At 51.3% G+C, this 25,329-nt stretch overlaps 8 protein-coding genes across 8 annotated transcripts; 6 read left to right on the top strand and 2 right to left on the bottom strand.

The window, feature by feature from the left end:
- Positions 1 to 162: 162 nt before the first annotated feature.
- Positions 163 to 651, top strand: HO133_004875 (uncharacterized protein; the record flags this gene model as incomplete). The annotated part of the gene is made up of 1 exon (XM_037295787.1): positions 163 to 651. The coding sequence occupies one exon, from the start codon at positions 163 to 165 to the stop codon at positions 649 to 651; it is 489 nt and encodes a 162-aa protein (XP_037157788.1).
- A 4,200-nt stretch (positions 652 to 4,851) lies between these two features.
- Positions 4,852 to 7,415, top strand: HO133_004876 (uncharacterized protein; the record flags this gene model as incomplete). Its single annotated transcript, XM_037295788.1, has 2 exons — positions 4,852 to 5,168; positions 5,222 to 7,415. The coding sequence occupies 2 exons, from the start codon at positions 4,852 to 4,854 to the stop codon at positions 7,413 to 7,415; spliced, it is 2,511 nt and encodes an 836-aa protein (XP_037157789.1).
- Positions 7,416 to 8,242: 827 nt separating this feature from the next.
- On the bottom strand, positions 8,243 to 10,924 carry HO133_004877 (uncharacterized protein; the record flags this gene model as incomplete). The annotated part of the gene is made up of 4 exons (XM_037295789.1): positions 8,243 to 8,426; positions 8,513 to 9,791; positions 10,449 to 10,693; positions 10,740 to 10,924. 4 exons carry the CDS (start codon positions 10,922 to 10,924, stop codon positions 8,243 to 8,245), a joined length of 1,893 nt encoding a protein of 630 aa, XP_037157790.1.
- A 662-nt stretch (positions 10,925 to 11,586) lies between these two features.
- On the top strand, positions 11,587 to 12,343 carry HO133_004878 (uncharacterized protein; the record flags this gene model as incomplete). Its single annotated transcript, XM_037295790.1, has 3 exons — positions 11,587 to 11,780; positions 11,869 to 12,107; positions 12,165 to 12,343. The coding sequence occupies 3 exons, from the start codon at positions 11,587 to 11,589 to the stop codon at positions 12,341 to 12,343; spliced, it is 612 nt and encodes a 203-aa protein (XP_037157791.1).
- Positions 12,344 to 12,743: 400 nt separating this feature from the next.
- Positions 12,744 to 13,888, bottom strand: HO133_004879 (uncharacterized protein; the record flags this gene model as incomplete). Its single annotated transcript, XM_037295791.1, has 4 exons — positions 12,744 to 12,824; positions 12,881 to 13,225; positions 13,276 to 13,791; positions 13,847 to 13,888. The coding sequence occupies 4 exons, from the start codon at positions 13,886 to 13,888 to the stop codon at positions 12,744 to 12,746; spliced, it is 984 nt and encodes a 327-aa protein (XP_037157792.1).
- Positions 13,889 to 15,324: 1,436 nt separating this feature from the next.
- On the top strand, positions 15,325 to 17,112 carry HO133_004880 (uncharacterized protein; the record flags this gene model as incomplete). The annotated part of the gene is made up of 4 exons (XM_037295792.1): positions 15,325 to 15,555; positions 15,613 to 15,818; positions 15,872 to 16,929; positions 16,988 to 17,112. 4 exons carry the CDS (start codon positions 15,325 to 15,327, stop codon positions 17,110 to 17,112), a joined length of 1,620 nt encoding a protein of 539 aa, XP_037157793.1.
- Positions 17,113 to 17,826: 714 nt separating this feature from the next.
- HO133_004881 (uncharacterized protein) lies at positions 17,827 to 18,233 on the top strand (the record flags this gene model as incomplete). The annotated part of the gene is made up of 3 exons (XM_037295793.1): positions 17,827 to 17,844; positions 17,910 to 18,002; positions 18,060 to 18,233. 3 exons carry the CDS (start codon positions 17,827 to 17,829, stop codon positions 18,231 to 18,233), a joined length of 285 nt encoding a protein of 94 aa, XP_037157794.1.
- Positions 18,234 to 18,886: 653 nt separating this feature from the next.
- On the top strand, positions 18,887 to 20,437 carry HO133_004882 (uncharacterized protein; the record flags this gene model as incomplete). The annotated part of the gene is made up of 5 exons (XM_037295794.1): positions 18,887 to 19,103; positions 19,153 to 19,437; positions 19,496 to 19,728; positions 19,804 to 20,072; positions 20,377 to 20,437. The coding sequence occupies 5 exons, from the start codon at positions 18,887 to 18,889 to the stop codon at positions 20,435 to 20,437; spliced, it is 1,065 nt and encodes a 354-aa protein (XP_037157795.1).
- Between the last annotated feature and the right edge of the window lie 4,892 nt (positions 20,438 to 25,329).

A 25,329-nucleotide genomic window follows, 5' to 3' on the forward strand; every position in this document is an offset into this window, starting at 1 on the left:
AGCAGATTCGTACGACTGATCATGAATGGTGGAGATTGCAAAAGAGGACATGCATCCATCTGAAATGGTGAGGCTCTGCGGATCGGCACGCCGCTGTCGGATCCCTGCTGCCACATACTCCTCCCGGCAAGAGATACCTTTATAAGATGACTACCTGACAGCATGACAGCCTCCGCCTCTTCCGCAACCCAAGTCGAGCAAGCCCACCAACAACCCCCGGACCCTCAGCGCACCGCCGAAGCCCGCGCCGCCTTCACGGCCCACCTGACCTCCATCGGCAACACCCACATCTCCGCCCTCGAAGGTCGCGTTTCCGACATCCACCACAACTCCGCCGCCATCGCCAAGCAGGAAGATGACGTCTCCAGGCAGACGAGGAAGCTCGCCGCCGAGTCCAGGAAGCACCAAAAGGTCGCCGATGATGCGGCGGAGAAGCTGAAGGAGCTGGGCGATATTCAGAATTGGGCGGAGGTGTTGGAGCGCGATCTCCTGGTGTTGGAGGAGACTATGAAGATGGGTGAGGCGGGCGAGGACGGGTGGGAGACTGAGGATGAGGGGAGTGTGGGTGAGGGCGGTCTGGGAAGGGCGACAATGGTGCAAGGGCGCGGGCAACGATTGAATGCTTCAGAGGGCTATGGTCCACCGTCATGAAGGGGCTTGGGAATGGTCCTTCAAGAGTCTGCCTTGCGACTGGTTGGAAAGTGTCTGGTGCTGGACTCGGGGTTGGTCTTCCGACAACGAATCATGAACGACGATTCGCGGGAACCATGGCAGTCGGGCGTCTGAGCGGTTGGCTAAAAGAGAGATAGCTGTCACACCAAAGGAGGGTGAGAGACGGGGAGCCTCTACTATCTTGATGAACTGTACTGCAAAATGTCACGGTTTCTGCGGGCCGCTAGCTGTTAAAATCTACTCCGTTTCCTACAATTCCGCCTCAGCTTACTCGATTCAGCCTCTCGGGTTATGGTTTCAAAAGGCTAATGTCAGCTTCGTACCAAGTTCAGAAAACATCGATCCTATGTCGTCCCCCTGGTGTCGCTCTCGGAGTTTGCCACCTCCTCACTACAAGTGGGAAGACGCCGTCGAGCAACTGAACATCCTCTATAGTTTTGCGTTTCTGGACCCTTGTTCCGGGCCGTCTCGGACCATCGCCTCATTAGTCATGCCGTCCCTGGCCTCGTTTGCTACCGGTGCGATGGGACATGTCTTGACAGGTGTCGCCCGCCTCTCCCCGCTGCCCCTGCTCGTGAACCTGCCAATCCAGCACCAGCTGCGTCGTCCGGCTGGGTCACACGCTCGATGACTGTAACCGTACGCTCTGGTTCTCTTCCTGCCTCTGTGTCAGTGTAAGACGATGATCATCGTGATGTCGAATTAAATGCAGTCGTCCAACAGAGATATGCTTCGCTCACATTGAGCCGCCGTTCTTGAAGACTCCGCCCGGAGGTAGTGAAGCTGTGTTTGCTCCCTCGGTCAAGCAACCTGGCATCAAGGTCACATACTGGGCCTGTTTGAGATCTTTTCTCTTTTTACGACTCGATAGTCTACACGAGCTGCTGATATGGAGATCACTCGGTTTACTAGCTTGGATGAATGCTATAGTATATTCTTGCTCCTTTGCAAAGGTGCCTTATCAGGGCCATAAGATGCTAAGCCAAAGCGGAGCACGTGTTCGAACCTCATTTCACCAAAGACTTCCTCGTGTGAGCAGTGAACAATGATCAGCTTTCTGTCTCTCGTTCGCGGATATATTATGATATATTTAGGTCTTCCTTTACGTGCTTACATGTACACAGTCAATGCCGAGGACCTTTCTCCACGTATGAAAAGATCTCAGACGCAATTTTCGGATCTCGGATTCGTACTAGTATTCCATACATGTTCCTTTTTGGCGGCCCGGGATCGCTGTGACTGAGACGTGTCGTCTTCGACGCGGACGCTTCGAAAGGAAACCCGACTCTGTGTACCTTGCGGGCAACTTTCGTGACTTTGGAGACTGTTGTGGCTAGCGTGAAGAGCTCGGTGAGGGCGCTGGCGCTTGATGATGTGATGTACGAGGTCAGTCAAAGCGGACGCATCTCCCCTGCTCTGGGCTTCACCGCGCGAAACCGTGGAGGCCGCAGAGAAGCGTCTCGTTGCGATGTAGATCATGGAAGAAATACTGCTTGTTTACAAGAATTGTTTTTCAAGCATGTGAAATTCTGTTGCAGTCCGTAGCGAAGGCTGTAAACAAGGCACGTCGTAATCGTGACCGACACCAAGTTCGCTACAGGCCTCTTGCGCTGAAAGAAATATCTCGAGGCTTTTGTGTGGTCACTGTGTGGTCACTTGGTTCTAAAGTCAATGGATACAGATAGAAATAATCCTTACGGAGGCCCGGTGTATCCCCAGTCCTATCAAAGTACGAAGGCCAAAGCTTTCATTTTCCACAACTTAGATACAACCTAGAAGTAAAACACAAACCATTACACCATCGTACCAGCGCCATTAGGATTCGAACCTAATACAATTAACGAAATACACTGACCACAAGACTCTGGATGCGGGTCACTGGTAAATGCACCGCCATCTGTCAATGTCCAAGAACATAGGCTCGCAGCCATCCCAGGCATCTCGTATTGCCTGCCGCCGGTTTCGTCACCGTATACAGAACAATTGCTCAGAAACTGGGGAGTTTTCGTTTCATCTTCTTCAACACCGTCGTCCCCTTCTCATCTCCCAGAGCTGTGGTAGCCGTAGCATACTTCGCGTAGCTTTTGCGATACATCAAAAGCTGATGGATGCTTGACGACGTCGTAAAGCACCGCGGAGATGTCCTCACTCTCGATCTGGTCTGTCATTAGCTCCTTTCGATAGTGAAGCGGCGACTGAAGATTGACAGGAACTGACTCCTGTAGCACGAAGAGTTCGGGTTGGAATTGGCCGCTTTTGCTTTGTGATGAGTAGAGGGGAAGCAGAAGGTGAGGCTGATATGATCTATTATCACTATCTTTTCCTCCGTGCTAAAGTCTTGATTGCCAAGAGATTGATGATGTTTGATTGGTTGATCTAATCTGATTAAGACTACACTACGTTACAGTAGTCTCAACGTGTAAGTTTGACGGCAATGTTTCGGCATTGCCGCAATATTCTTTTTTTGTCGCCCCATCTTCCCTCGTCCTTCTCACTACCGACAGTTACAGTTACAGTTACATCTCATCGTTGCACCATTTCAGATATGGGGTCGACCCAGTGAACCAGATTCGCTGCGTAGCGACCTGGGCTATGGATGGATGGCATTCATCTTCCACCAGGATCAACGTGTCACATCTGGATTATCATCTCTCTTCCTTCAGGGTTTGGTGGACGTAATCCGCCTTTTCAGCCTCTCTCGTGGATTGGATGCTCATGGCGCCCCAAGCACATCCATGTCCGGCTCCGTTCGAGAACGAAACATGATGGGCAAAACGCATAGTGATTGGCCAGCTGTTTTAAATTTGAGGCAGAATCCGTGTCGGCATCTCGATTCTCGATTCAGCTCCCGGAAACCGCTGTCCACTATTGACTTATTTCTGTCCAGTCAACTCGTTGGCCATCATTATGTCCATTTCAATTCTCATCTGGACAACTTTAGTTGGTCGTGTCATGACTGCCGTCGAATCTTCACACGTGCGAGACATGCAACTTTGCGAAATTCGAGGGGTGCGAATACTTTACTTGACGTTTTCATGCCGAGTTCGAACGATTCTCCTCTGCATCTCAGCTGGGAGCCTGGGGCTGAGCCTTAATTCGTTAACCCCTCGCTTATTCACTAGGCCAGCCCTATGAGACCCTAATAAAGTGGAGTGTGGAAGAAGTTATTGGTGCGACTTTCCGGCTGAGATGCGGCGTGCTTTGAAACTAATTCCCAAAACGACGGGGTCTTCGTCGTACTAAATACGTTTGATCGCTGGTTGGCTGATGTTTTAGAGATCTCACTTGAATTTCATCTTGGAGATCCACAGAGGGTGGCTGCGCCGTACACAGCCGTCTCGCCCTGTAAGTAAAAACTGTTAAGCATTCGAGTCTTCTGCTTAAAGACGCGGGCGCGGTCCCCCCTTTTTGGTTCGTGTTCGGCTTTTGGGAACGTCTATTGATTGTGTGTGCTTTTTACAACTTCAGCATTGTCTGTTGATCGTGCATACGACGTGCTTCTGGAAGTCGTTCTGCTCGTTGACGTCTTGGATCGCATTCAAACGTGTATATTTGTGATTTTATGCTTCTTATGACATGCGCGTCCAGGCATAATCGAGACGAGCATTCGATTCAAGATCTCTGATCCATCCACTACGCCCGTCAAAATCTAAGCCGGTTCATGGTCATCCGGTTCCCCATCTCCCCCCCAACTCAAAGACTCCAACACCAAGTGGAGGCATGCGATTACCCACCCAACTACCGTTTGGCATCATATGCATCCTCTTTACCCACTGCGCCCGAGTCACAGCAGTGTGCCCGACGCTACCATGCGACGAAATTGCTCCTGTGTACGCAGTCGACAATGCACCGCTGGTGAGTGGTTCACTCTCGAGCGCTCCAGCTGGGAAAGGTCCGGCCGGCAATGCTCCAGTTTCATCGACAACACCCACTGCAGTGAATTCGCCGGCTATAAAAGTTCATGTGGTATCGAGTACACCACCTGCTGCAATCCCCTCGACCTCGAGTACGCCGAGTCCGGTACTTCCACCAACAACAACATCCTCAACTGCGCCCACTTCAATCCCCAGTCTTATCCCTTCGGCTGCAACACCAACATCAACACCTTCAGCTGGGCCCACAGTAGTTTCTAGTCCATGGCCTTCTACCGGGGTACCTACCGTGACACCTCCCTCAATCATGGCAGCATCATCCAATGCGACTTCTCCAGTAACTCAGTCCACTGCGGCATCGTACATCAGCTCTGCGGCGTCTAGTTCGTCGGCCTCAGCAACCGTACCGGCATCAATCACACAATGTGGCAATTGTCGAGTGCTGGCGGATCAAGTCCAGGTTTACTATTGGCCTACTGCATCAGTGAAAAACAATTGCGCGCGAGGGGCTTCCATCAACCCATTCCAGACCGGCGTTCCTTACGCATCTAATGCCTCGAGGATCCAAGCTCTGGCAACTCAGGTGACAAATGGCCCAACCGCTGTCCTTGATGGGCATACATTGTAGGCCAACATTCTGATGGATATAGATCCTTTCGTACTGATAACCGCTCTAGTACTTTCCCATCGCTGTACGTATCCGTTGTTGGTGGGATCTCAGTATCAGATTCTTGCGGTCTTCTGGGAAGCGTGCACACCAATCCTGCACCTGTAGCCGTTCAAGCCATCACCACCGCTTCATATGCCAACTGGCCGTCAACCTGTCGGCCCCAGGGCCTGAATGCGGAAGCCGTCATTGATACTTTGGCTCTCTCGGACCTTGCATGTCCCACTTGGGGGCTTTCCAATCCATTCACTACCTCCTGCGATGGAAGCACTTACCTGACAGCAACTTATGGCGAGCCGTACAACCCGGTCATCTTGGTGCCAACAGAACTCATGTCGATCGACCCCGCTTGGGGAGCTTGTACTACTAACACGGCCGACGCGCTTCTAACATTGCCATGCGGCATCTATGATCCGCCAAAGACCTTGCAAACGGCGACTGCCCTGGTTCCCGGTGGCGATTTGAATGATCCTCCTACATCTGAGTCGATGTCGGTATTTAATGCAGCAGATACATTGCAGCAAGCTCATGCGCTTGCACCGAGTGTTACACCGGTGAATAACCCTCCCGCGCAAACGGCGCTGAAGGCTGAGCCGGCCGATACTGGGTCGCCAAGTTTACCAAAACCTACGACAGTGCCAAGCAGTGCCGGTAGTGATCCCTCAGAAGATCCAAGCAAAGAGGTGTCGGATCCAAACGGAGCTTCGGATCCAGCAGACATTCTCAAACTGGATCCGCTAGCTCCTAGCGCTAAGCAATCGGATGATCCAGGCCAAAGTAGCCCCGTTCAGCCAGGTGCTCCAACGCCGGCTTCAGATCCTCAAACATCAGATATGAGTAGTCCTGGTCCAAATGCCTCAGACGACCATGCAAACTCGGATCTGACTAGTTCTGAATCAGATAGTTCTGATGGTCCGAGTCAAAATGGTCCCCCTCGAAAAGAAGCTTCAGCTCCAGCCTCAGAGTCTCAAGTATCAGATCCGAACGATCAGCCGGCAGTACCACAAGCACCCACGACTATCACCCTGGGCGGTGAAGCGCCATCCACCCAAGGCTTAGGAGCTTTCATCAACGGTGCCCTCGGAGGAGGAAGCGCGCCTGCTCCCTCCCCTGCTCCATCTCCAGCATTCACTCCTCACGCCATTACCGCTCTCGGCCAGACCCTCAGCATCACCGATCCATCCGCCGTAGCAATTGCCGGCAAAACACTATCAGTGGGTGGACCGGCCCACACATCCGACGGAAAATACTACTCCCTGGCGCCCTCTGGAAACCTAATTGCTGGCACGCTAGCCCCGACTCCCGGACCTTTGTCGCCACCAGTGCTCTCTGTTGCTGGCTCGAAATACACCGCAAATGCGGCCTCTCAGTTCGTCGTAGCAGGCCAGACGTTGACGCCAGGAGGGCAAATCACTGTAGCCAGCACACCGATATCGCTCCACCCCTCCGCCGACGTCGCCGTCGTTGGAGGTAGCACCCAGGTTCTCACCACCCCCGCACCAAGTCCAGACCCTGCGGTATTGACATTTGCGGGCTCCACGTACACGGCCGACGCAGCTTCGCAATTCGTCGTAGCTGGCCAAACCCTATCCCCGGGCGGTCAGATAAGAGTTGCCAGCACACTGATATCTCTAGCACCCTCAGCCAACGTCGCAGTCATCGGCACCAGCACCCAATCCTTAGCAACCGCTCCCGCCCCACTCGCCGCCGAAGCGCCCGTCCTGACATGGGACGGCTCAGCGTACACGGCGGACGCCTCGTCCGATTTCGTCATCGCGTCTCAGACCCTCACGCCCGGCGGCATCATCACCCTTCTCGGCACGCCGATCCGGTTGGCGCCGGGCGCGGCGGACGCCGTCATCGGCACGAGCACGCAGTCGCTCGCCCCGGCCGCCGTCCCGCCGGCGGACGTGTTCACGCTCGCCGGGCAGCTCCTCACGGCGAACCCGTCCGGGTTCGCCATCGCGGGGACTACGCTCCTGCCGGGCGGCGGCGGCGTTACCGTCTCGGGGACGCCGGTCCGTTTGGAGTCCGGGGGTACGTTGGTCGTGGGGACTGGTAGTCTCGTGCTGCCTACGCCGGGACCCGGTGCTGGGGTGGGGCTGTTTGAGGGCGGGCAGGGGAAGCGGGCGTCGCCGCGGATGGCGTGGTTCGTTGCCTATACCATTCTTGGGACATTGCTGGGAGCGTTCTTTTTCGGGTGAGGGACGGCTGGAGCGGGGTTTTGGGGCTTGGACGATATAGGTTCGTCGTGAGGGCTACATGTAGGATTCATGGGTAGATAGATAATGTTTGATGCATATATTATAGATAGACTAATTACTCTGTATTAATCAGAACTTAATCATTGCGAAGCGGAAGAAAGAACGGATGTTCACACCTTTCATGGCACTAGACTACAAGCTGAGTTGATGATTGAGCTCTCAACTGAATTGGAGAAATCGAACTACGCGATACTTCGGGCCGAGGATATGAGACCTACATATGATTCCATTTCTCGTAAGATACTCCAATTACAAAGCGTTCTTCATCGTGCGGAAGAACATCCAAAAGAATCATTGCTCGTACGACCTCAGCCGATTCATCAATCCTCAGTGAGCGAGCTGGCCCAGCGAAGGAGCGTCCGCCAACGCCGGAAGATGCGACGAACTGCCTTCATCCCCAAGAAACCTGATTTCAAGTGTGAAAACAATCATAGAGTGTTCGAAGTTCGGGTCTACCTCTAGCAGGAAAGCCCCCACCAACATTCAATGTTTTCACCCTTCCTCGGCGTGCCAAGTCCTTGGTAGCATTCGTCAACTCAATGTTACCTCACTCCTATACATCGATCCAAGATCAACTGTTAGCCTTGTCGGCATGTCTGAACCCTTACGAACCGTTTCTGTTCGCAAGTAGTGTTCGCTTGAGGTGGACCTGTCTAAGTCTCACGCACCCTCGAGTGACCATTGCCATCTCATGCCGCAATAGGGTTGCGCTAGTCCACTCGTTTTCGAGACTTTATATCCTTTAAACTATCATCCATCCGAAACCTTCAAGACTTCTGGTTGAGCTCGGGGTACCGGGTAGCTTTGTTCGTTGATTTGAGTGGCTCACAGGCTGCCTCACAGACCTCGGAGGCCGGCGGGGTATCTTCGACACTCTCTTCCAACAGCAATGACACGGAGCCTGGACCATCGTCGGGTCGTTCAGCTGGTCGCAGAGGTCGAACATCCTGACTGGTCAGAAAAGAGCTTATGAGGTCATTTCAGTTGCTAGGGCTGGTCACAGCCTCTGCTGGTGTATGTGTATCGGGATCGTGTACTTGAGTTCCCCCTTGGAACCCACGGAATCCCTTACGGACTTGCTCAGTTCCAGCTTGTCACAACCCTCTCTTTGCCAAGTGGTGCCGTGTCTGGCAAGTATGATCGTGACGGCAAGAGGACCTTTCGCGCCCTCCCTCCAACAATTGAGTGCGAGTGACAATCTGTCTTTCGACTGATCCCACTTTACTTTCCCTCCAAATGAAAAACGCCACCGACATGGCACTTCGAATTCCAGCCCTTGGTTTGTCATAAGGTAGGGGAACCTCTTCTTTTTCAGGGACGAGTGGATCTTGATGTCCCCCGACTGGGCAAAACAGGTCGGCCAGGGAGCCAGCAGTCCATGACTGGCTCTTGACGAAGTCCAGGCGAAGACCGACTCATCGTCCGACTTCCGGATAATTTCCAGCTGAAGTCTCACGAAAGCTTTGTTCCCCTCTCCGTAGAGCAGCGGCATGTTGACGTCAAATAAGCCCAGCATACAGTACGCCATGTCCTCCAATCTGCTGGTCGCTCGGCTCGACGCCCAGCTCATCTTTGTTGCCACACATGCCGAGGACTGCGATTCCATGTGATCGACGCTGATTCCTGTCGCGGCTGATATCTCCCTAGACAGATCCTTCTTGGTTCCAAAAGATTTCCACTCACGATCAAAGAACATCACCTTAGGAGGAGCGAGCAGTTCTTGAAGCGTCCATCCGCGGGTAAACCATACGCTTGCTTGAAATGCTAGCTTAGACGCTTCTCTGTCTTCAATGTCCCAGGTGACGTCCGAGAGGTATGCATAGCACTCCGCCGCACCTTCATACCAACGATACATGGAATTGATCGCCTCAGAGAGCTCAGCGCTGCTCTTCTTGTCGATGCAACAGGTGTCAATCCAAACCCATTGGAAACCTTGGCTGTCGGCGACAACGCAGCACTCTATGACCTTGTCATAGCCTTGACCGTCTTGCTTCGTGCCCTTTCGGAACTCCTGAAAGGTCACCTCGTCATCGCCCCATCTGTGCGATAAAATAGCGTACTTTGGGATTTGGCTATCGAAAAACTGCTCGAATTGGAGTGATTTCGTGTTGAGCAGACGCATATTAGATGAGTTGGGATTTTTAGTCGCAGAGAGGCCGTAGGTGTGGAGATCCGGTTGCGGAAAATGCAAGATCAGAGGTACTTTAGTGACCGAGGCCGTAAGACGGTTGTCCAAGGTGTGCGGTGAATTTCGAGGAATGGAAGTCGATTTGGAAGTAAACGTAGTAATCACGCTGTGTCTGAGGAAGAGCGCTGCTGCCTTGGAGTTTAGGCGAACCCCGCGGCTGCGGGGGGGGGGGCTGAGATGAAGAAAAGACGCAGGCTCCTTTTAGAACCAGGCTTTTTTAGCTGAGTTGCTAACACTAAGGAACATACCAAGACTTTATTATAGCTTCATCTTTTCATTTGAAACCTATATTAACAATAGCAGTGTTATTAAATAACTTTGCGGAGAGATTTCTATACTACAGTACGAATTTGGGTGTGTGGTGTGAAAGATCTCCGGTGCCAAGTATTCCAGATGTTTTTGAATACGCTAAATCTAAGCGGAATATAGCAGCTCCTTCCAGCGCCTCACGAGCAGCAACAGCCGCCTCACCTTCACATGTTTTCTAAGCCATCCGCGCTTCCTACCGTCTCTGTTGTATGTTGACCTAATATGAAGACGTCTAATTGCCCGTTACCGACGTAAACCTCATCCTCTTGTTCACCCACAATCATGTAAATATCGAATAGAAAATTTAAGTGAGGATAGAACAGTCTGAAACTGTTGGCGCCGAGCAACACATCGACGACTGTTCCATACGTCAAGTACTGTTCTTGATCTGGATCTATTGCGAGTTTCGAAATCAGCCATTATCGAGACGCCCAATTGCAGTCAGATGAGAGGAGGAAGATTTCGCAAACACCTACCTTGTTTCCACGGCACAACCCCGAGGACAATTGTCCCGCTTTCCCAACCCCTTTTGATCATCTTTGTGGACCGTTTCGCCCGGTCGCTGCATTCCCTTATGGCTTCTTGGAAGCACTCGCCTACTTCGGTCTCGTTGCGGTCGGGATTGAGCTTCCAGTACTGGAATTTTAGCTTGACGGGCGGGTCCGAAAACGGCACCTCGTAGTACATGCCGTGTCCTGGTGGCTTCAGACCAGGTGGGAAGCTGAGTTGGTATGAGTGGTGCACTTCTGGATCTGGGAGAGTCTTACGCTGGGCCAACGGATATGCGCGTGCTACCATCAGGTATTGTAATGTTGGGAAGAGCAGCAAAGGAAGCGGTTGTGTTTATGAGGCCGAGCTGCGCTGATGATTGCGAATTGAAAGGTGGCGCTGCATTTGTTGATGCACAGAACCCGAGTAGCAGTGCAAGATAGATACTGTTAGTCTCCTTCATTGTAGAAGAGTACGAAGATCGTTAAGTGAGATGTGTAAATCTGGCGACGAGATCCTATTTTCTACAGACGCTAAATGTTTGCCGAAAGCGGATGGATCTGTATCAGGTGCAAGCGCTGAGGCTGTGCGAAGAGACAATTTGCGGTCGCAAATCACTCTTGCGACAAATAGAGCCGTAAAACGCATACAAATACTGTTGTAGTCCCGTGTCTTCGTTTCGCTGACGTTTGATCGACTCTAGGAAGACAGTCGATATACAAGTTGGATGATTACTCACCTACCCCTTTGAAGCTTGATTATCCGCTCGTCATTGTCGTGAGAGCGAGGAAGGACTTGGGTAGAGCAGACCATATAAGAGCACAGTGGAGCCTGGCTAGACAGAGTGAGCAAGGGCGGATGGATGTTGAAGTGTTTGCGAGATAATGAGGGAGCACGGCTGCTGGGATGGGCATACTGGCCGAATTTTTTTGAGAGTCTCCAGTGTCACTGTTCGCTGCGGTCGGAGAAAAGTACACATTACGTAATCATCTTTTCAATTCACTCTTTACCGTCCGGAAGGGAAATCTGTTTCATGTTCCTCATAAGCAGTCTCTGCTCAGCATACTAATCATTTCTTCTTGTTCATCGCCTTGACGCCCCAATAGATATCACACTTGAGCAATCATGGGCGCCTGGGGATATGGCCTCTTCCAGTCGGACAACGAGCTCGACACCATAGAAGAGATCAACGAAGAAGCGGGCAAGCTTGCCAACGATCCCTTGTTCAACTTTGAATTCCCTAAAAACCATGATGAGGTCGTCGCCAAGCTCAACGCTGGCCTCTTCCATCAGCTTCTTGCAAAGTTCCAAGCTAAGAAGTAAGCGCTTTACGATATCATTACTCATGATTGAACTTGCGACCCGAGATCCAATGGAGGAGAGCATGCTGACATCTGCTTGATCCAGTTGGAAGCACGGCATCATCTACCTCGGCGCCCTATCCGTGCAGCTCGGCGTCAAGATCGGCGACGAAGACATGCGGGTCCTCCGGGATACCCTCCCTCGCACCAAGATGTACGACGAGGCGAGGGCGCAGATGCAGAAAGGGCTCGATGGCTACAAGAACGACGGCGAGGCTTGGCACTTTGAGAGTCTGGGGTTGGAGGACACCATCCAGGCCCGGGGGGAAAATATGTTCCCTAGTTGTGAGTGGTAGAATACCGGGGGTGCGTTGATGGGATCGGGGACTGACGGCGGGTTAGCGCATGGTGCTATGGGGATGAATGTCTTGCAGGATCCTGATAAGGTGCCGACGCCGATGCCGAAGGATGGGGATGTGGAGGTCGATGAGGAGGAGGAGGGGAGGAAGAAGGAGAAGGGACCTACGGGGAAGGATGCTTTGACTAATAAGGCGAAATTGAAGGCTTGGCTGTCTTCTTAGGCAATGAGCTCCACGCTTTGAGGAGTGGTATCACCGGAAGGTCCTAAGCTTGCATAGCATGGCATTTGGTGCATAAGTACGTCAGATCGGGCGTTACATCGCATCAGTGGCTCCGGCAGAAGTGAGAGCTAACTCTGGCGACTCAGCTGGCTTGAGAGGACCTGCGTGCCCAGATGCTAGATCACAAGGCTTTTGCTGGTAACATCTGCTCTGGAACACCTGGGTTGGAACTACGCGGAGGCTCATCCAAGCACGATAAGCCAAAGTGGGGTGTCATCTTCAAACAGACTCATAGCAAACGTGTACAGACTCTGGGGGGTCGCCAAATAGGTCCATATGATCTGAAGAGCGAAATGACCTTCTCGCTTTCTGGAAAAACATTACCCGGAGTCCCTGCATCTCATGCTGAGAGAACATCAGCCCAAACATCATTTTTCATGATATACTCCTTCCATGTAGTCAACGGGCACGGAACGCCGAGCTATACTTCATGATTAGCACCACCTCACGATATCTATCTCATCTGACTGAACCCACATCTTGAGCGTGCACCACACCCTCTTCACCACCCGTGTAACCGAATTCATCCATAAACAAGAACATCTCCCCCCACTCTTTGCCCAGGCCTGGCACGGGAATGTTCTTCTCATAGGTTTGGATCGGGATCTCGTCGTAACCACCGAACGGAACTTTCTTGACCTCGCACCACACTTTGGCATAGTCGCTCCAGGAAAGCATGCTGCCTGCCGCTAAGACATTCTTCCCCGGAGGCGATTGAAGCGCTGCGTGGACTACGTAGCCGGTGTCTTTCTCGGTGTCGAAGTGGGGTAATGGTGTCCTGCCGGAGCCGACGATGGAGAAACGGTAGGTGCCGTCGGCTTGCTGTATGATGTTAGTAACTTCATAGTTCCAACACGGTGGCGGCCGCGAACTTTTGTGGGCTTGTTGTATTTCCAGTTGTTCATATATACTCCGATCTGCACGATCGACATCTTCGCCGCCAGCTTCGGGTGCTTTTCTCGAATATACTCCACGGCGTTCGCCTTGGCGTCAAAATGGTAAACCCAGGTGTACTTCCCTTTGCTCAACTTCTTCACATTGCATACAGACGACATGATCAACCGATCTAAAGCTTCCACAGTAGCAGCCGCATCAGCGACATTTTTGCCCTGCTGCAACTCGACGTCGTAGCAATACTCGTTGATCGATTGTCCTGGCTTGAGTTTCTCTTGAGTTGCAGGATTATAGAACTGATTCCAAAAATCAGTGTTGGAGAAGATGGCATTGGCGCCTTTGAATGCTGCTACGAGCGACTCTGTATCGTTGAGGTCGGCTTTGACAACTTCGACGCCTTTGGCGGTCCAGGACTCGGCCTTGGATGGGTCGCGGGATATGCCACGGACTTTCCAGCCGGCTTCTTTGGCGTAGAGCTCTGCGACGGAGCCACCCTGTGAGGTCAGCAAGCTGGCGCGAGAGGTGATGAGTATATAGTAAGATACGTACCTGCTGGCCTGTGATGCCAATGACGACTAGGAGCTTGGACATCGTGAGCTGATCTCGCAGAGGTTTTTGGTCGAGGTGAACGACAACCAGTTCGGTATTGTGAGGTGATGTAGGCTTGTTTGTGAATATTCAGGCACGGAATCGAAGTGTTTTGAGCATGAAATCTTCAAGTATCATGTATAAGTAAGCAGCTCATTGGAACCTTCGGCTTTCGGCACGACTTGAGGCCGAAGGCCCGAACGGTACCAAGAAAAGAGAAGATGAACAGTGTCTCCGCTCAAGAAGTCAGAGAGCACTGAGTCATATACCACGAAAGCGTTGCGGCGGAAGAAGATTTCGCGTGCTTCGAGCGCTACACTCTGAGTTCAGGCTTTGATGCTGAGTAGTGCGTAGGCCGGATGGAGGTCGAAGTCTCGGGTACCCTTCTCATAGCGGTCAAGGTGGATAGGGTTTACTATGGATTCGTGGTTGATCAATGGAACATTGTAAATCTGGTCCCTCAGTTGGTGCGGTAATGATGTGAAGTTGACCATGTCCTTGCCGTCATTGGTTTCCAAAGGCACAGGTATTGCAGTATTCTTTTGTGCTATATTCAGTGTCGACGGATGACCACAATTGGAGATCTTACTAGCCCGGCATGATGGCCTGTCACAATTGTGCATGCATGCAGAAGCAAGTGACAGTGTGTTAAGGTTCTGTTGAGTGATAGCAGATGTTGTGGTATTTTGTCTATAAGTTACGGTTCTTTTTCAATCAAAGGTACCAATTAAGCTGGCTTGAGCAAACTCTCTCTTCACCAAACCGCGACAAGGACTCAATGAAAGGGATCCATATAATTGTATCAAGTCTCAACTCCCCCTTACTTCTAATTCTCCGTTGAAGTACAGTCTCTTACGGTACCTTCGTTAACATCTACAAGTCTATGCTTACGCTTTCTTTCGCAACCTTCGGAAGCTTTCTTTGTTTGTCCCCATTGGCTTTCCTGATAAGGGAGTCATAACTGCACAACCCCACAGCTTCAAGCAGCCCAGCAGCAGTCAGCACTGTTGTCGACAAGCGTTAGGGAAACCTTGAGATACGCTAAATAGATAAGATAAGAGAAGCGCCAAGACTCAGGGACCAAGTTTGGCCCACACAAGTTTGCCACCACAACATGAGATGCTGCGACTCTTCGTTCTTCTCATCATTCGCTGGCGATGTGATGGTGAGGTGTCATTGCCTCTATTCTTATCTTCAGCTTAACTTTGCTTTACCTTGAAACATGCACGTAAAAATACTACTGCAACGAGCCGTGCATGATCGGGAAAGGCACAGCCCCGCAGGAAGGTGTGCCGCAAATTTGTGAGGAACGAGGCTGAAGGTTCAACTTATGTCACTGGTAATCCTCCCACCCTTTTCAAAAATGCTCAACATCCTCGTTCCACAGTAACTTACTTACGCTGTCACCTGTGACCTTGGCAGCACACTGTCCAATCTCGATGGCACCCCTCACCCCAAATGCCTCCGACGATTCGCCCATCGAATCTTCACCTCCGTCCTCAGATCACCATAGATCCAAGTCTGCAAGCGAGAAACAACGCGACGAGGCTCGACTTACATTCAATAAGACCATTGAGGGGCACTATCGTCATGGGAAGACGGGGTACAGACAGGTCGGAGCTCTGTTCTTGACATGGAAGGACGACGACATGCAGTGCAGAGAGACAGAAGTGGGTACACTAGGCGCTGGTCTACACAATGATTACAGGCTTACATCTGGCAATTAGGTGGATAAATTAAGGCAGCTGTTCGCCAAGGAATTCAATTTCAAGACGGTGTACTTCGAGGTCCCCTCGCAACGCTGGGAGACCGCCCTGCATAAGGCAGTGGCCGATTTTTGCTACGAGTACGATAGTCCTGAAGACCTTGCAATAGTATACTATGGTGGACACGCATATGAAGGCAGGGAGACGAAGCATTTCAAATTGGCAGCGTAAGCAAACCCCGAAGGGTGCCTAAGCGGATCCTACGATATCACCAGGGCAGCTGGAACGTTGCCAGTAATGCTGAAGACACCTGGTTTAAGACTCCGATGCTGATCAATCTATTTTTCAGGAAATATGATAATAAGGATGGAAACGGCGATCCCACTGCGTTCTTCCCGGACGTTCTTACTTGCTTGCGACTACCTGCATGCGACCAGCTTCTGATCCTCGACTGTTGTTTCGCTGCCAAAGCCTTCGCTCGGGAGCATATTGGGAAGCGCAAGTTCGAGCTCTTGACCTCAGCCGCTCACGACGCGACGAGTCCAGCACCCAAGTCGGAACACTCATTCACAAGGACGTTGACTACTGCCTTAAGGTCTCTACTCAAAGAAAATCCGAAGGGCTTTTGCACATCACACTTGTACCGCGAGGTGTATCATACTATCTCACCACACCCGGCAACTACCAAGCCGCTTCTCTTTGATCAATCGCGCCACAACTTCGGCAAGATCTGGCTAATGCCGCAGGTGCTCAGCGAGCGACCACCAAAGACTGAAGAAGAAGGGAGGTTTCTAAAGCTGACGTTCCGTCTGAACGAAAATCCAGACCTCGCTGTTATGAATGAACTTGCCTTGAACCTACAATTCCTACCTTACGTCGATCAAATCAAATTTGACGACCTCTATGCTCCTAGGGAACAGATCACCAACTTCATGAAAGCGGTCGTCCAGGCTCAAAAACTCAAGCCACTAATAAAAAAGATGCAAGCGAGACGCAAGCTCCAGAAGGTTGCAGAATTGAAGACCGGAGACAACAGGGTCGGGGCATCTAAAAGTCTTCTAAAGCTGTATCTCGAGCAGAACAATCACCCGGTCTATGACTGGAGTCGTGCGGAACGTGTGCCTGGCCACAATCCAAAAGACTCCGAAGAGTCTCGAGACAAGAGGAAAAAGACAAGGACGTGGCCGCCAGCTCACGGGAAGTCCTCTATGAGTGGTTCTTCATCTGGTGATACACTCTCGGCCGAGTACAAAGTCGAGGTTCCTGGGACCTTAGTCGCCACATTTGTCCCTCGACGTGCGAACACAATGGATGCTCTAGCGCATGAGAAGGCGAATGGTACGTTCTGTTCTGCCTTTTACCACCCTCAATTGGGTGGTTCCAATACTTACTGTAGAAGCAGCGACCGCCGCCTCTACGGACACAGATCAAGCTCAGGAGAGAGATGGCCGCAAACGCCAACGAAGCACGTCGCTCGATCGAGACACTCCACCAGAGAAGAGAGCTCACAAGGTCGACTGACGAGCCGATACGTACGGCGTACAATGCCATGGACTGAATCCCTTGCACAAACTAGGCTTTGGGCGTCTTTGGGATTTAGAAAAGCCGCACCTTCGAAAAGGAGTCATACTGAACGGAAGATGTTGTATCGTGTACTTCAACGTGCTTTCCTTCTCTTGCTTGCGCATGGGGAATTCATCTGCGTAGTGCACTTCTACGCTAGCTTGATCCTTGACATAGAACGCCATAACGATAATTGCTGTTTGTGGACTGTTTCGTGGTAGACCCTATGATGCCTTGAGGAAGGGCAACAATCGGCGGGTGGGATGATGAGGCATTAGAATAGAATAGTTGCAATCGTCGAAGTGGATTAGGGCGAAGTCCGGCCTCGGCGAAAGGTGCCGGACACTCCGAAGCTTTTGGCTGCTGGGCGCAGAGCATGCGCTGGTTGCAGCTGCAGGGCGATGTCACACAGCTGATAAACCCCTCTGCAAGGCAAAAGCAGGCAAATCCGCCAGCCTTATTGTCAATCGGGGCCTAGGAGCCATGGCGATATTACAAGAGGATGTCAGCCTGGGATGTTTCAAGGCCTTATAAAAACATACCAACAGCCAATTGATCTCATTATATCAGAGAAACATCCGCAGTAGCAGAGCGGATACATCCCTAAGCCCTATAAAGTCTCACCAGCAGCCCGTTGACCCCGATTCCAACTAGAACGCCCATTTTTGCGCCATGAGCGACAACGACCAGGTATGCTACCTAATTGACTAAGGCTTTTTGGTGAGCTCCCTGCAGTATACTAAGAGGTTTCGAAGGCTGGAGAGTCGTCCAACGCCGCGATCCCACCACACAATGACGGCCCAAACGAACGGAGCAAGTACGAGAAGAATTGGAAGCTAGACACCAAAGTCAGCCCCCGCACTTCCTGTGATGAGATCCTGCCGACTGACTATGCGCCGTTGTAGCATGTCGAGCTCTACAAAGAGAAAGATAAGGTGTACGTCAGAGGAGCTCGTGGGGTGGACCCCAAGCCATACAAGATCTACAAGGTCCTTGGCGAGGCGCAGTACAAGCTCTCGCGAGACGGCACATGCGACGGAAAGGTGTATAGGCAGCAGGACATACAGACAGTACCTTGACGCCTGCACAAAGCAAAGCAAGGCACGAATCATATATACGGATGTTTGGGATTGTAGCCAGTCGACCGGTTCTAAATATACTTCAATTTGAAACTTCTGTTCGCCGCTCTCTATGTGTCGAAAAACATGGCAGCCTTGGATGCTGCTTTCATCTGAAATTTGCACGGATTTGGGGATGAAGCTGGTAGAACTGGCGATCGATGTACAAAAGCAGCTCAAGCAAGGTGTCTCCGCGGGCAGAAACCTTTGCTTTTGGTGGTGATAATGTCAGAGGTGCAGGGGATTTGCACGATTACATTAGAGTACAATCGCCGCATTATTTTCTGGCCACAGCCCGGAGCTGAGGCGGCGCATATCCAATGGTGCAGCGAGCCAATGGCGGGCCACCCAGCGAAATTCGCACAATTCCGGCCTTCGCCTTCGTTCGGGCGGTCATCCTGCACCCTAATGAAACCTAAAGGGTAGGGGCGAAGGGGGCTTAGACATCCCACACACCCCATAAGGGCCACCACAAGGCAGATTGTAGGGTAGCATCCTTTGCTATGAACATGATAAGAGCCTACCTAATGATGCTCATTTTTGTCTGACAAGCTTGCGCTATCCTTATTGCTGCACCATTCTCGAAAGCGACCTCATGACACCGCGGCTCCACCATGCCCAATGCCTCCGGTCCCGGGACCCCACCTTCAACAGCACCAACGACTCCTACCTCTCCCACCGGCACAAATGATTTTATCGACTGCGAAAAGGGCAACGTTGATGAAGAAAAAGAAGAAGAAGAAGTCGTTGAAGAGTTGAATGAGAAGGATTCCCCAAATATACCGTCAAAGCACCGAGCGGAGGATGGACGGCCCAAACTCGTTCAGCGGAGTGAGGATCTCAACCATACATACTTGACCAGCTTCTAAAAATCTAATAGTCGACGATCATCCCTGCGGCTACCCCCAACTCGCAGCGTTCGTCAACAGCGATGAAAATTTCCTGATAGCTAGAAAGTACGGTTTCCTCCGAAGCAGGGTACTCTTATACCGTCAAGACGAACTCTCCGTTCTGGAAAGGGATCTCATCAAACTAGACGCCGATGATGAAAAAAATAGAGGATTTGCGCTGACGTCGAGAAAACGAGATGACGAAACTGATAATGACCCCCTATATTCACGCAAAATATTAATTCAAAAGATTGACGACAAGCTCAAGGAATATGGTCAGCATAATCTCATTGATGATGAGTTGAACTTAGATAAGCTCACAGTCGTCTTCAGATGGGCTCGTGAGCAGAATCAAGACATACCTGTCTCTCAGAGCCCCAACGTCACGAAATGCCAAAACGTTTATCGACTGGATCGAGGATCATAAGCCTCTCTCGCCAGAGGAGTCGACATTTATTCAGCACAAGGATGATTTTGTAGCTCTCTCCGATGGTCAAGAATGCGGCTGGCTCGATGGTATGGTCGAGGACGGCCTCAGTTGGTGTCTTCCCGTCAAATTAATGAAGGTATGACTTATCCCTATCCAGTCATCCCGCAACTGGCATCACATTTCAATAAGCACTCTGACACTCAGTCTCTAGAAGTTCTTCACATCCGAAGAGCAGACCAAAAAAACCGACGATGATCATCTTCACCTATACAGCAGACGCCGCATCGATATAGTAGTACGCCTTGTTCTTGTCCTGACCACTGTCGGTTTACTAGTGGGACCATCCGCGGTTTTGTACTTTGTCAACGGACAGAGTGCATTAAAGATCTGTCTTATAATGGTGTTCACACTGCTCTTTGCTGCGGCGCTCAGTGTGTGCACAAAGGCGAAGAGGCACGAGATGTTAGCTGCTACTGCGACGTGAGTTGACCCCTTTAGACTCATCGTCGTTTCTACTTGCACTTTCAACAAATGCGATAGATGGCATGTAAGCGCCTGATTTTATGCCAAGTCCTTCGTGGGGGATGCGTTTCTTTCCCCAACCCCCACTTGCCTCCAACCCATCATCCATAAATAATTTAACGGGTTCTCAACTCCCGCGTCATATTCATTGTATTCGGGTGCTACAGCAACAGAAGAAATATTTGGTTGTCTTTGTATCTTCTCTAGTCCTTTTTCACAATCATCCACGTCGAAAAGTCGAGTCCTGACAAGTGCACCATAGCTATGCTGCTGTCCTCGTGGTTTTCCTCGGGAATTTCAACTCAAGTACTTTGACGAGCTGAGATCTTGCTCGAAACGTCCAAACCCCGCTCAAAAGAAGGTATCATCCCAAATATAATTCTCAATCTGGTTGGCCGAATCGCGTAGTGGACAGACACTACATGCATTGAAGCCAAAAGAAGACGGATGCTTGGGAATGAAATTATGTCAGGCCACTATTGTTTGATACTCTTTGGCAGAAGTCTGGGCCCAATGGGTCTAGCAGTGACGGCTTTCAAAAGCCATCACTTGAAGTGGGTCTATTGGCATATACGATTTACGTACTTTAAGAATTATGATCTATGGATTACGAAATCCCAACTTCATGAGCCACTTCCAGCCGGACGTCCCGAAGATGTCATGCCAAAGCCTTTTCCTCTGCTAACTACTGTCTACACACTGTCCACTGACGGGCCTCTCCCTAGCGTACTGGCGCCCGCTGTACGAGAATAGCCTCCGAGAATGACACGCCGCATGTACGGCCTACCGCCCACGGTCACGGCAGGGACCCACACCTCCGCCCCCTTTTCACACCAGCGCCGCGCCGCAGTACGCCCTTCGGTCCGTCATTACGGTCAAGCGCGGCCGTGCTCCCATCTTGTGATCCCTTTGCCGCTCCGATCGTGGCGGTCTCATGCACCGCTTCGCAGAGGCAAAGACTCGTTTTCACGCCGATGTGTTATCGATGGCGGATCCGTAGCCTGTTGTTGGCTGCGCAAAGGTTCTTCGAAAGGGATTGGGCTACCGGTGCGGTCCTGGGATTTGCTTCGCTGTACGGAATCGTTCCGAGCTTAGTCGCGATGTCAGGTGCGTGGGTGGCTCCGATGGGCTCGTGTTGCTGCGCATAGATCGCGAGCTTACTTCCCGCAACCGATGCGTGGTTCGATCCGGTCGCTCGCGTTGCTGCGAATGAGGCTGACGGGAATCCTGCGGCGGCGGCTATCGGTTTCATCTGTCACATGCCTTTTTTGGCGAGTCGGACTGTAGCCACCGGACTAGGTGGACCGACCTTGAAGGGGGTGGGAGTCGGAGGGGGAAGGGGATTGTTTCGACCGCAAACCTCGAGGTTTCAGGGGTAAATTTGAAGCTTCTGACACCCTTGTAGGGGAAATGGACACCCGTGAGGATCCCATGGCTACCGAATCTTACGTCCTATCGCCTCGGAAGCGCTCAGTGCACGTGCACTGGTCCGCTGTCCGTGAAGCGGCATTCGCAGGCCTACGCCTGCGTTGCACGTCGTTGATGGTTTATGTTTATCCATGGACAATTCATCTCGCCAATTGCCCGTCAGATGGGTGCAACGGTACCATGGGTTAGGTATAATCCCCGTGGATAGTCGTTTCATCCCTGAGGGAGATAGATCCACGAATAACATGCAACACCTGTCTCTTAAGTCTGCTTGAACTTCGCAAGGCCGCGGTTTGCACCCGTGGCGATTGGTGGGGTACCGTCCCGTCCCTGCGTTTCGGATACGCGTCAGCACATGGCCAGCTTGCACCGAACGGGTACTTTTGTTCCCGAGCAATGTAATCCAATCATCCTACATATACAATATAATTCCCGTCATCTTTTGGGGCTTATTTATGTCTTTTGCCGGACCCTCCGAGTGGCACCTTAAGACTCAGGGGGCCCCCTGCTACCCGATTGCTCGAGGGATGCTGGTGGGGAACGGGGGCTGACCGGCTGAGAACACGCAGGGGGTTCGGAGCCGCACCTGCGCGGGTAAGGCTCGCAGGAAGGGAGCTTTGAGTTCGAATGGGCTTCCTGCTATTGTGGAATTCGGTCGGCTGTTCATTTCCTACAAGTTCGATCTACATTTACGTGTCGAGAGTTTGATCTCGAGGAAGCCGCACCGCCGGCGAAGGCCCCGTTCATCACTTGATCAAGGTTCGAAAGTCCCATTGCGGCGCATTTCGGACGGTCTCTCGGGTGCCTCTAGGGCCATTGCCGTCGTCTCATTGGCCATACAGCTTGTGCGGACCGTCCAGGATGTCACCCAATTCCTACAAATTTTTCAAGATGCGCCAAACCTTGCACTACTGAGAAGGAGCCTGTCATGGCGGAGGAGGTCTGGACGATCCGTCTCTTGAGCTACGTCTCCGAAATGCGATCACGCAACGCTTCGGCCACATGTCGAGAACATTGAGCAAATCTTCTATGCTTTATAGCCATGAGCTGATGATCGAAATGGTGTGAGCAGGGCAGTTTGAAAGGGTTTCAAGTCGCCTTCGGTTGTAGAGGCATTCCGCCTTTCGTATCAGACGAAGAGGTTTGGAGCTTACTTCACGTGGTTATGCTGCACCTCTGTTTCCTCCAAAGTATTTTGTCTCAGTCTCGTCAGTACGCTCTGTACCACCTTCGACCACAATCATGTGACTGGCTTCTTCGGCCTGGGATAGGCCCGGAACGTGTGGATAAAATAGGACGATATGTAAAAGGGTTGCTTTGAGCGTATTCCGATCGCTGACATCGGATTCTTAGCAAATCTTTGCGGAGAGCGGCGGTTTTAGGCAATTGCACTGAGTTCGTTCAGGATTGCGGAGGTGACACCATGTCTGCCGGGAAATTTGTAAAGAACTCCATCAGGGCACATACGAAATCTCATGATGTGTCTAAGGCAGACATATAACACTCCATCAACTCACTACGGAGGCCCGCCTAAAGGCGTAAAGATACTGTCATCTCAAGATCTAGTCCCGTTTGAAGCCTCTGACCGTATTGACGACGCGGCTCCTTTTCCTCCTCTGGCCATGGCTTTGAAAATTGGTGCCGATACTTGTAAGCCGGAAGGCTTCAGACACTGGAAACTCATTCGCCGAGGAGCAGATGTCCACGCATAGGAAGACGAGTGCGTGAACTCGGAATATCGCTGTGTATGATGGATACACGAGGGAAATGAGATACATGTTCTATGGAATAGTTGCTATGCTCCGATTGGGGGAATTGTGTGTTTGGTTGCTATGTAAGACATGCAAAGACCCTTAGGGAGCCGGTCATACGGCGTGTTGAGGTTTTCCATACTCCTTTGAAAGCTTAGCTGTCAATTCATACCTTCATTTGATCGAAGCATGAACCTTATCAGCCCGTCCCGGGAGAATGACGGTCGTCAGTGATAGTTTACGTCAGCATTGGTGTTGCGGAAAGCCGGAAAGACTCGACAGAATGTTTTTCGTGCTTATGCAATGATGGCATGTCGCGCGCTCTTATTCCTACCGCTCTCGGGCACATGACCAGTCCGTCTGAAGTGGGTGTGATTAAAGAACCTTGAATCTGGGGAGATTGGGGATTCTGGGCAACACCACTTATCGAACGGGCATTCAGGTAAGACCGTGATGAGTGAGGACCGAGAGCCGAATTTGATAGATCTCATCCTCAACACCTCGCTTAGCATCCTGCCATGGTCTACCCAAGAGATCTTATAGCATTCAAATGACATCAACAAGTCTGAAATTCAACAGCTGTCTTGGTTGTGATGGAGCCTGAATTCTGTCGCCATAAGGGCATTCCTCATGCGGGTCTTGGGGAAAACGCATGCTCTTTGAAGTGTATGATGTCCTTGTCCAGAATGCATCGAAAGCAGAAGTCAAAGTCGATGCAAACGGCGCAACGATACCCAAGTCTCCGGCTTGCAGTTTAGACCTTCCTTAACACCTATCAGTTTGGTCAAGGGCACTGGTTGGGGTTTGCTTACAACTTCACAGCCATCGCGAAAATAACGTTGCATAGACCGCAGCTGGGATCGGACGACTTATTGTCGGACTGCGCCGTACCTTCCAGGATAGCGGTTTCTCCCGTCCCCTTGAACAATACTGCAAGATGGAGTGCTGTTCTGCCCTGTTCGTCTCTCATGCTCTTATCGCATCCATTTTTGTAACAACAAATCGACGATCTCCGTTGAATCCTCCGTGCTAGCTACGGCCCGGTGGAGAGGTGACCAACCATTAAGATCTGCTCCATTGACGTTGATTCCATACCGTAATATCCTCTCGATAAATCGCTTTTGTTTGCGCGAGCAGCATAGTGGAGACCGTTGCATCCACGTCGATCTCTTTATAATGGATCAACACCCAGACCGATTAGATTGTCGAACACTTCCAGCTGTGATGCCTGGCTGAGTATGGTCGTGAGCAGAGCGGAGTGGCCAACCAATTTCGTCACATGAAGATCTACGCCTGCTTCGACCAGCATTTTAGCAATCCCAAGCCGTCCTTCCGCGCATGCGGTAATGAGAGGCGAGCCAAGGTTCCAGCCGCGTAGGTTGACATCTGCACCATGCGAGAGGAGCATTCGCGTTATTGAGTCAATTCCAGAAACGCAAACCCGCTGCAAAGCATTGTGGAAGTAACCACCGTAAAGATCTGTCTGGGCTCTACTCTCTAGTAAGAGACGGACAGGTCCTTCATCTCCGACCTCACGTACCCCTTGCAACGCAAGATAGCGTGTGCCGCACTGCTGGATGTTTTGGTTGGCACCGTAGGGAAGTAGCGTTTCCATCATCTCCTTTCCTCCACATCCACAAGCCACATACAATGCGGTACCACATGTATCTCCTGCTCGATTAACATCACTGTCAGCGTCAAGCAACATCTGGACAACCCTGATAGAGGTTGAAACGAAGCACGAGGAGTCGAGTGAGAAATGTTGAGTGTAGTGGATTGGTATTGCTCGCGACTCTACGATAGAAAGACTTGAAAACATTGTGTTTGCCCTGACTATGTCGACGATTTTCTAGGAACAAGATTGTCTTTGTGAAAGGAGTTTCTAGAAGCCCTGAAAAAAGACGGTCGATCGAGAAATCTAAGTGTCTGCTCACTGCAAGACATTTTAGGGCCATGAGACACTGTGGCGTGGCCCCCGGTATGATTATTTGCAAATGTGTGCACCAATCGAAACCTATACAAACAGCAGGCACATC

This window comes from Letharia lupina, assembly GCF_014066315.1.
Source record: "Letharia lupina isolate WasteWater1 chromosome Unknown contig_2, whole genome shotgun sequence".
NCBI classification, from domain to species: domain Eukaryota; kingdom Fungi; phylum Ascomycota; class Lecanoromycetes; order Lecanorales; family Parmeliaceae; genus Letharia; species Letharia lupina.